The 11,088-nt window shown below is 40.1% G+C and overlaps 3 protein-coding genes across 3 annotated transcripts in view; all 3 read left to right on the forward strand.

Moving 5' to 3' along the window:
* LOC144649462 (programmed cell death protein 5-like) overlaps positions 1-11,088 on the forward strand; it is a 43,014-nt gene that overhangs the window by 28,567 nt on the left and 3,359 nt on the right. The gene's annotated exons all lie outside the window — the stretch shown is intronic.
* LOC144649452 (adenosine receptor A2a-like) lies at positions 2,736-6,259 on the forward strand. Its single transcript, XM_078508945.1, has one exon. The coding sequence runs from the start codon at positions 4,086-4,088 to the stop codon at positions 4,962-4,964; it is 879 nt and encodes a 292-aa protein (XP_078365071.1). The 5' UTR covers positions 2,736-4,085; the 3' UTR covers positions 4,965-6,259.
* LOC144649380 (adenosine receptor A2b-like) lies at positions 8,877-11,029 on the forward strand. The gene has a single exon (XM_078508868.1). The coding sequence runs from the start codon at positions 9,191-9,193 to the stop codon at positions 10,067-10,069; it is 879 nt and encodes a 292-aa protein (XP_078364994.1). The 5' UTR covers positions 8,877-9,190; the 3' UTR covers positions 10,070-11,029.

An 11,088-nucleotide genomic window follows, 5' to 3' on the forward strand; every position in this document is an offset into this window, starting at 1 on the left:
GTTTTGCCTTCTGGCGTTTTGCCTTTTTGCATTATGGCTATTTGCTGAATCGGATTGTTGCCATTCAACTTTGGATTGATGCATTCCTGATTTCGATGATTTTATTTCAACTACTGAGTATTGAATTTTGTCATAAATATACCTCCATAGAATTTTGTCATAGATATACCTCCATACTGCAGGTCTGCAAGGTGGGAATTTATTAATGTAATTTTGTTAATAATTAATTAAGTTATTAAAAAAAATCTCGTTACGCCAATTCTCGTTCTGCCGTTACACCGATTACTAACAACCGGATCCGACTTTATAGATAGCGAATCTGACTTTAAATAGTGGATCTACTTGATCTAACAACTCAACAACTCGGAGGTCAGCGGAAATTAAGCGTATGCGGAAGTCTGAAGTCTGAAGTCTGAAGTCTGAAGTCTGAAGTCTGAAGTCTGAAGTCTGAAGTCTGAAGTCTGAAGTCCGAAGTCCGAAGTCTGAAGTCTGAAGTCTGAAGTCTGAAATGTGATGTCCCTCCTCGGCTTTCGTAGAGGAGGGACATCACATTTCAGACTTCAATCTTCAGACTTCAGACTTCAGACTTCAGACTTCAGACTTCAGACTTCAGACTTCAGACTTCAGACTTCAGACGTCGGACTTCGGACTTCGGACTTCGGACTTCGGACTTCAGACTTCAGACCTCAGACTTCCGCCTTTAGAATTCAGAGACTTCCGCCGACCTCCGAGTAGGCCTTTGTACATTATGCTTTTGTTTCCCCACTAAAATGCTCGGTCTCCTCCAAAAAAGTCACTAAAATGCTCGGATAATGCTCATTATACAAACGGTTTTTTAAATTAATTTCAAAGTTTTTAACATGGTGTTAACTGTTAACACTTACAAAAACGTATAAGGGACGGACCATTATTTTTTTAGAGGGGGGGGGATGAAAAATATTGAAAAAAAATGTTTGCAGGGCCTGGAAAGACAAAATAAATTGCTTGCAAACACGATATGTATAACAAAAAATAGTAAGAATTTCGAAAAAAAAAAGTTTGCAGAGGTGCATAAACTTAAAAAAAAAAGTTTGCAGAGGAAAATTTTTCATCCCCCCCCTCCAAGAAAATAATGGTCCGTCCCTAAGTGTTGCAAGTAACAACAACAACGTATACAAGTTCATAAATACAGCCAAAAAAATCATAATCCTCGAAATCATCTACGAGGCTAAGTACAGAAAGTAGTTGACTATCTCTAGAAAGCTATTTGTAGTTGAATTTTGAATTTTAGTCTTCATTTTCTCCAAAAAAATTAATTTCTTTTTTATTTTCTCGGGGAAAAAATCAATTTTCCGGGAAAATGCCCCTAAAATGCTCGAATAATGCTCAATGCTTTTGCCTCACTAAAATGCTCGAAAAAATGCTAGCATAATGTACAAAAGCCTACCTCCGAGTTGTTGAGTTGTTAGATCAGGCAGATCCACTATTTAATGTCAGATTCGCTATCTATAAAGTCAGATCCAGTTGTTAGTAATCGGCGTAACGGCGGAACGCGGAACGGCGTAAACGGCAGAACGAGAATCGGCGTAACGAGATTTTTTTTAAATAACTTAATTAATTTTTTGCTATGAACAAAATAACATTAATTAATTCTCCCTTACCTGGAACCATTTTTTTTCTTTATTTCACACACAATAGGCCGCAATATCGTTTATGGCTTATACATGACCTCTGGACTGTCACACGAGACAAAGGGTTATAAGAGTTATGCAAATAGAGAAAAAGAAATTCCTGGTTTAAATGGATCTTTTGGACAATTTGGCACTTTCTTGCTAAAACTGGACTCAACTTTTATTAGCTGATTTACGCGCTCTTTCTGATACCACATGGAAAGCAACGGTTCTTGTCCGATCGCCGAAGTTAAGACCTGTTTGGGCGGGATTAGTACTTGGATGGGTGACCAACTGAAAATACCCCTTCTTGTGGGCTTTTCATTTTCTTTCTTTCTTTTTCTTACGAAATCAGTAACTTTTCAGGCCCTTCTATTTTTTCCAACGGCTTCATTGACTTGCTTCGGCTTTGTACGTTTCATTGTCTCGATCGAGGCGAGAAAGTCCGAAGGGCAGTCGCGCTACTGAGCTTCTCCTTGAAATCCTCACTCGAAATAAAATCGAAATCCTGGCTCTAGATCGATCTAGAAGGATTAAGAAGATATGCATGCCCTTTATTTTGTGAAATATATTTACTGTTTGTTTGTTTGTTTGTCCAGTTTTACGTAATTAAGTCCAGAGGTCATGTATAAGCCGTAAACGATATTGCGGCCTATTGTGTGTGAAATAAAATGATTCCAGGCACCGCTGTCTGCAGGTCTGCAAGGTGGGAATTTATTAATGTAATTTTGTTAATAATTAATTAAGTTATTGAAAAAAATCTCGTTACGCCGATTCTCGTTCTGCCGTTACACCGATTACTAACAACCGGATCTGACTTTATAGATAGCGAAACTGACTTTAAATAGTGGATCTGCCTGATCTAACAACTCAACAACTCGGAGGTCAGCAGAAATTAAGCGAATGCGGAAGTCTGAAGTCTGAAGTCTGAAGTCCGAAGTCTGAAGTCTGAAGTCTGAAGTCTGAAGTCTGAAGTCTGAAGTCTGAAGTCTGAAGTCTGAAGTCTGAAATCTGATGTCCCTCCTCGGCTTTCGTAATCATGCACACATCAAGCACGTATGCCTGATGTAACGCAAGGTGGGCAAATCAGGTCTTCCGTCGCTTTCACCTCCAAATCCTTAGTGACAGAAATATAAATAAAACATTGCATTTCACCCCTAGATTGTTCAAGTATAAGCTTTATAGTTTAATATGACACTCACACAAAACCTCGCAAAGGACACTGTACTATCACTCGTCGATTCGGCTCATTCGTCTGGATGTTTATTGATCTCATTTCTATTTTCACATTTTCGTGGCGGAGAGTCACAAGAGTCAGAAAATTTAGAAGGAAACCGAAAACTTGTTTTCCTTTCGTTACTTCATTACATCACGAGGTCAAACCTCGGACAACCTGGGGGTGGTTCCCGGGGGGAACTCTCTCACACAAGCTATATAGGTAAGTGCGTCCCCAAATAGTGATTACGACAGGTTTGTCAGTCGAAGACTGTTACGTGCAACCCTCGTAAAACAAAGTTGATTTATAGTATGGTTCGGAGAGCCGTTTAGGTCTGAAATACTAAGAGGATATAGATTTTGACCATTCTGGTCTGTAGTAGGGTATGGTGTGTGCACTCTGGATAGAGATAAGGTAAAGGTTTTGAAAAAAAAACAAAACAATTTTTTATGATTGCTCAGTTATCATTAACTAGCTCAATTCCCTTAAGGCCGATTTACACGGTACGATTTTGTCGCATGCGACATGCTTACGACAGGCCTACGGCACGAATTGTGTCGTGTAAATCAAACATACAACTCGCTTACGACTGTCGTAGGCGTGTCGTAAGCGTGTCGCATGCGACAAAATCGTACCATGTAAATCGGCCTTTAGAAATGCAATTTTTTTAAAAACCATGCTTATGTGTTATGTTTGTTGCTGCCGTTTGTATTTTATTGCTTGCCAAATAAAAAGAAAAAAACTCCGTGAATTTGAAGCTGTTGTCAACGTGTCAAACGGTACGAAAACCGACTGAGCAGTCCCTGGGTACAATCTAGTCGGAAATAGGGTAAGTATTTAAGGTAGCGCGCCGCACACCCCCTGGTTATCATGGCATATCCGGATAGGCAGGAAGTTTTAAAATAATCATTATATATTCCTTTCGTTCTTGGAATGTGAAACTCAGTTGCTGTTTACGTTACGGTTCAAGTATTGCAGTGCTTTCATTTTAATTTCATTTTAAATGAAGCTCTTGTAGCTGTTATCTGCCTCGTTACGTGAAGAGTCGTATTAACTGAACTCGATTATATCACTGGGCAGCTAGCGGAGCTAAAAACAAGCATCTGGTAACGGACAACGTTATCATCTGAAGAATTATTTGCTACAGTCAGAAACAGCAGCCGTTTCGTTTGGTTCTAGAATCAACCAGGCATAGTCAGAATATTTCTTACAAATCTAAAATGAATCGTTCAAACATTTCCACAGATGAAGACTGCTTCCTTCCTCTGGGCCACGGCATCGCTCTAATGATGGTAAATTCTCTTGGAGCTGTGATCGGTACGTTTGGAAATATCCTGGTTTGCATTGCCGTGCTAACAAGCCCTCATCTTCGCCGAAGCTCCAACTTCCTTCTCGTCAGCTTGGCCATTGCTGATTTGATCGTGACGACGGTCTGCGAGCCGTTAGTTGTAGCAATTGTGGGCAAAAGGGCGCTTGTTCACGACTGTGCATCGAGCCTGGAACTTGCCTATGTAGTGTCCTCAAATCTGTCGTGTTCTGCGTCAATTATGCATCTTTCCGCGATCAGTGTTGACCGTTTTATTGCCGTTATTTATCCTCTGCGTCACGGCCGCATCATGAAGAACTATGGCTGGAAGACTATGTTGGCAATCGTCTGGGCTGTGGCCATCATATTCGCCTCTCTTCGGGTGCCCTTTTTGAAGGAAACATCTTATTTGGCCTTTCTGCTGTTCGTTGTTAGCTATGGAATAATCATTGCCTCCTACGCGTCGATCGTGATCTTTCTGGTCAGAGAAAAGCGAAGAAAAAATAAACTCAGAGCGCGACCAACGGTTGAAGTGAATTCCAAAATTGAACGGCGCGTTGCCTTTACTCTGGCAATTGTGATCGGTGTTTTCAGCGCTTGCTGGTTTCCGATGATAATTGTATTCTTTTCTGCTGGGAAATCTCTTGTGAAGATGCATGGCACCGCTTACATGTGGATAAGATCTTTAGCTTTGTCAAACTCAGCCATGAACTTTATTATTTACAGTGCAAGGATTCGTGACTTCCGGGATGCGTATGCCTTGATATGCCGGAAGATTCTTCACTGTGCTTAGCCTTATCGGACCGATTAGGCTGACAATCTAAACTTTAATATTAACATTGCACTAGCTAACTGCTTGCTGTTAAGTAGAAAAAGGGAGTTACTGTAACTCTGAAAGGAAATCAAACGGCTACGCTTTTTATATCAGTTCTAGGGCACTTCCATTGATGCAATGGTAATTAACTGTATTACACGACACAACGTGTTTTCAACTCGAGGTCCTAGAGGCCTAAAGTTATTCACTTTCTTTAATGCAGATCCGACTGTGACTGTTTTAAATTGTTTGAAACCTATTTTGGAAGCCGGAGAACTTGTAATTTGGGGAATGGGGAGTTACTTTGCAGTGGCCAACGTCGTATTGTTCAGCAAGAGTTTCGCAAGTACAGTTGAATCACAATAACTCGAACCTGCCGCTAATTCGAACCTTTTTCGATTCCCCTTGAAGGTTCGAGTTATCGGGATTCAACTGTAACACACAGATTCTATTTTGCTGGTTTCAGTCACCAAAAATGGCATACCTATATCCCATTTTAAAACGCGAAACTATAGCTATAGGAAAGAAATTATTCTACATGACACGAGCGTGGGACAAAGAAAAAATCTGAGTCCCCGACGGGAATCGAACCCATGCTCGTGTCATGTAGAATAATTTCTTTACTATTTATCACCGAGCTTAAAATCTACCATCTTTATTATTTACTACAAATTTGATGATTTCGACATTGCTGATCCTAGCAGTATGCAGGACGCGTGTCACTTATCAACCTAGTAAATGGCCTAGCTCACAGCGAGTCTCACGTAGCTCAGTTGGTTAGAGCGCCCAACCGGTATCTGGGAGGCCATGGGTTCAATTCCCGTCGGGGACTCAGATTTTTTCTTTGTCCCACGCTCGTGTCATGTAGAATAATTTCTTTACTATTTATCACCGAGCTTAAAATCTACCATCTTTATTATCTACTATAGCTATAGGCTTGACAATTCTGTTACAGAAGTGCAAATAATCAATGAAGTCAGAATGACATTTAAAATTGTGAATATAAACAAGGTAATTGCTTAACTGAGTATATAATGTTAACCTTGCTCAGGCTGCATTCATTATGTATGCTACAGGGGGGGGGGGGGGGGAACAGAGGATTTTTTTTCAGCGGCTCGTTTTTTTTTATTATATCCCCCCAAGGTCCATAAAAATTTTCATAATCCCCCCAGGCAATCAGCCGAAAAATGAATACCCCACCCTTCCTCTCTCACAAGATATATCAAAATAAATATCTGTATAATAGTACACTATATATGTTTGAAATTTCAAGGGACATGTTTAATAAGAACATCGAGACAGCTTTGACTGTTTATGTCATGCCTATACCAGCCAGTCTAAGTAGCGCGAATAAGGTATAGATAGCCTGCCAGCTCGAGTACCAGTACTACCAGGAGTATTGACAGAAACCTGCGTTTCACTGTCACTCTCGTTGACAAAAGCAACAACCTCATCATCATCATCACTCTCACTATCACACTCATCCACGGATTCATCTCCGCTGTTGCCATTCTCTTCACCCTCGTTTTCCGGCCGTTCAGCATCATTCCTCTCAAGTGCGACATGTGCCATTATTCTCCTTATCTTATCATTTTTCTGAGGTTGCATTAAATGTTTCCATTTTAGATGTTTTACTTTCTATACTGTATCGAAACATTACATCTACAGGCCAGGCACACTATTTAAAAAACTTTAAAATAGGTACTATAGTCTCTCAGAATAATAGAGGTACCCCTGTTGCCTACAATCCTTTAAAGAAGCTGCTGTACTTATCATTTCTTTTTTCACTTTTTAAAACTATTACAAAAGCTAGACAGAATCTTACAAAAAATAAGCATCCCCCCAGGAGATATTTAAACAATTTTCATACCCCCCCTTTTTTGCTCTAAAAATTCGAGAACCCCCCTAAAATACTCTGCCCCCCCCCCCTGTAGGATACATAATGAATGCAGCCTTAAGTTCATGCTTATTTAAATCACACAGAAAACGCTTGCTTTTTTAGTACGCATTATACAGGCTGCGAACAGGCTCTCAAATAGGGTAAAGCACGAGATATTGGTCGAAATAGTTCTGAAACGAACCAAAAGAAAACTGTGAAGAGAGACGAGTCTCCCTTTTTTCACTGGCAGGAAACCCCCACATAAAAGTGATGGGGTGACTATATCTACTTTTTGCAGGGGTTAGAATTCATTGTTTGGAACCTCCTAAGGGACCGGTTATTATTTATCGCCTGGGGGGAGCGGAGGATTTTGGGGGGATCACTTGATAATTAGATGAACAGAAGGGGGGGATCAGTCGTAACTGAACGCCCAAAAGGGGGGATCACTAAAAATTTTGAAAGGATTCAGATGCGGGACCACTAACGGGTGCACATTTCAATTTATATCGAGAACGTTTTGTGTTAAAACCTCTATATTTTCCTCTTATATAGTGCTTAGCAAATATTCATCTTTGAACATGACAGGTGAATTCTAAATTGTGAACCATAACTCCTGATAAATGAAACACTGAGAAATAGCATGTTTGTTTAAACACTAAGCATTAATCGCCTTTTCAGGAATGGGCTCCTGGCTCAGCTCTATACTAAGTCCGATTCAACTGCTTTATCTGCCTTATCTACTTCATTTTGAGCCTCGTCATCCGATTCAACAACTTCATTTGCCTCATGAGCCTCAACCTCCATTTCATTTTCGTTAGGCAAGAGTGCATTAAAGATTGTATTGCATTCGATTCGACTAATTCATTTGTCTCTTAAGCTTCATGGTCCGATTCAACAACAACAATTAGTCCTCTACAGCAGTTTGACGTTGGATTTTGTGCCCTTAAAATTCCGCTACTTGTTCTAGATTTTTTGTTAAGTTCATGCTTAAAATATCCTTTCCTAGTAGCCACAGCAATGGGTATTGATCCAAACGCCTTGTTAGTTTCTTAGCAAAGTCAGCATTGATGCTAACTACAGGGGAAACTCTATCATTCCCCAAGTTACTCGAGATTTCCCGAAAAGTTGCCCACAATTTCTCAAAAAGTTGCTCCAAAAATCCCAAAACGTTGCTTTTGATAAATAAAAGTTGCCCAAAAAATCTAAAACGCTGCTTTTTTAAGAAATTTTCTCCTAATATATGCTAATTTCCCTTTGAAGGAAAGATTTCTAAGCACTTTCACGCAATTTCACAGCAAAAGAGGTATCTAATGAGCATTTTAAGGCAAATATTTGTTTATTAACAAGAATTTCTTTCACTGAGAAAACTCGTGAATATACCGATGACTTCATGTTTACTGACGAGTTTTGTGATGTTTTAATCAGCGAAATAAGGCGACAGTTGAAACATCTTCGGATGTTCCTCAAACATCATCGGCAAACCTCGTTAATCTTCGGAAATGTTCGTAAGTTGCCAAACAGTTGCCGAGCAACTTGTGGAAAGCCCTAACTCGAGTCGTTTCTCTCTGGTTTTCGGACCTTCCTTTTCCTTTTTTTCTTCCTTTCTTTTTGACACTGATGAGTTTCATGGCATAAGGAAACTACTTTGACAGGTTGATACGCGCAACGCGCTGTTGTAAACCTGGCTGAAGCGGACTAAGGTTCCGTTTACAGCGCAGTGATTCGCCTTTGTGCTTCTTCTTCTAAATAGACTAACTTATCGCCTTCTTTATTCAGTTCTTTATGCCTGAAATGAAGTTTTTAATGTTTTGGCGCACTCCGTATTTCTCACTCTTCAGTAAATTATTCGCATTATTATTTAGCGCCCATCGCAATTGCTCTTGTTCAGGCAGGTGGTTCCTGAACCTAGAGAAAAAAAGCCGTACAATCTGGTCGGAAATAGGCTAAGTATTTAAGGTAGCGCGGCGCACACCCCCTGGCTATCATGCGATAGGCAGGAAGTTTCACTATAATCATTATATATTCCTTTCGATCTTGGAATATGAAATTCAGTTGTGGTTTACGTTACAGTTCAAGTATTGCAGTGTTTTTATTTTAATTTCATTTGAAATGAAGCTCGTGTAGCTGTTATCTGCCTCGTTACGTGAAGAATCCTATTAACTGAACTCGATTATATCACTGGACAGCTAGCGGAGATATAAACAAGCATTTGGTAACGGACAACGTAAACATCTGAAGAACTATTTGCTACAGTCAGAAACAGCAGCCGTTTCGTTTTGTTCTAGAATCAACCAAGCATAGTCAGAATATTTCTTAAAAACATAAAATGAATCGTTCAAACATTTCCACAGATGAAGACTGCTTCCTTCCTCTGGGCCACGGCATCGCTCTAATGATGGTAAATTCTCTTGGAGCTGTGATCGGTACGTTTGGAAATATCCTGGTTTGCATTGCCGTGCTTACAAGCCCTCATCTTCGCCGAAGCTCCAACTTCCTTCTCGTCAGCTTGGCTATTGCTGATTTGATCGTGACGATGGTCTGCGAACCCTTAGTTGTGGCAATTGTGGGCAAAAGAGCGCTTGTTCACGACTGTGCATCGAGCCTGGAACTTGCCTATGTAGTGTCCTCAAATCTGTCGTGTTCTGCATCGCTTTTGCACCTCGCCGCGATCAGTGTTGACCGTTTTATTGCCGTTATTTATCCTCTGCGTCACGGCCGCATCATGAGGAACTATGGTTTGAAGACTATGCTGATAATCGTCTGGGCTGTGGCTATCATTTTCGCCTCTCTTCGGGTGCCCTTCTTGAAGGAAACATCTTTTTTGGCCTTTGTGATGTTCGTTGTTGGCTATGGCCTAATTATTGCCACCTACGCGTCGATCGTGATCTTTCTGTTCAGAGAAAAGCGAAGAAAAAATAAACTCAGAGCGCGACCAACGGTTGAAGTGAATACCAAAATTGAACGGCGCGTTGCCTTCACTCTGGCAATTGTGATCGGTGTTTTCAGCGCTTGTTGGTTTCCGATGATTATTGTATTCTTTTCTGCTGGGAAATCTCTTGTGAAGATGCATGGCACCGCGTACATGTGGATAAGATCTTTAGCTCTGTCAAACTCAGCCATGAACTTTATTATTTACAGTGCAAGGATTCGTGACTTCCGGGATGCGTATGTCTCGATATGCCGAAAGATTCTTCACTGTGCTTAGCCTTATCGGACCGATCAGGCTGACAATCTAAACTTTAATATTAACATTGCACTAGCTAACTGCTTGCTGTTTTAAAAAGTAGAAAAAGGGAGTTGCTGTAACCCTGAAAGCAAGTCAAACGGCTACGCTTTTTATATCAGTTCTAGGGCACTTGCATTGATGGAATGGTAATTAACTGTATTACACGACACAACGTTGTCGTCGAGAAATATTTACTTTGTTTTTAACTAAAGGTCCTAGAGGCCTAAAGTTATTCACGTTCTTTAATGCGGATCCGACTGCGACTGTTTTTAATTGTATGAAACCTATATCGTATTGTTCAGCAACAGTTTCGCAAGTACAGTTGAATCACAATAACTCGAACCTGCCGCTAATTCGAACCTTTTTCGATTCCCCTTTAGGTCATTTTTTTTACTAATTTTACCCTCGATAACTGGTACCCCCGATATCTCGAACCTTTTTCAATTTCCCTTGAAGGTTCGAGTTATCGGGATTCAACTGTAACATGCAGATTCTATTTTGCTTGTATTAATCACCAAAAATGGCATACCTATATCCCATTTTAAAACGCGAAACTATAGGCTTGACAATTATGTTACAGAAGTGCAAATAAACAATGGACCAGGACTTAAAAAAATTGAGAATATAAACAAGGTAATTGTTTAACTGAGTATGTAATGTTAACCTTTCTTAAAATTCATGCTTAATAAAATCAAACAGAAAACGCTTGCTTTTTTAGTACGCATTATACAGGCTGCGAACAGGCTCTCAAATAGGATAAAGCACGAGATATTGGTCGGTAAGCAGTTATGAAACGAACCAAAAGAAAACTGTGACAAGGGACGAGTCTCCCTTTTATCACTGGCAGGAAACCCCCACATAAAATGATGGGGTGACCATCTACTTATTACAGGGGTTAGAATTCGTCGTTTGGAACCTCATTAGGTGATGAAAAATTGGCAAGACGACACTTTTCACAAGTTTACCTTGAAAGATGGAGCGTCGAAAATAATACGTAA

Source organism: Oculina patagonica, chromosome 4 (assembly GCF_052425735.1).
Source record: "Oculina patagonica isolate OP01 chromosome 4, crgOcupat, whole genome shotgun sequence".
NCBI classification, from domain to species: domain Eukaryota; kingdom Metazoa; phylum Cnidaria; class Anthozoa; order Scleractinia; family Oculinidae; genus Oculina; species Oculina patagonica.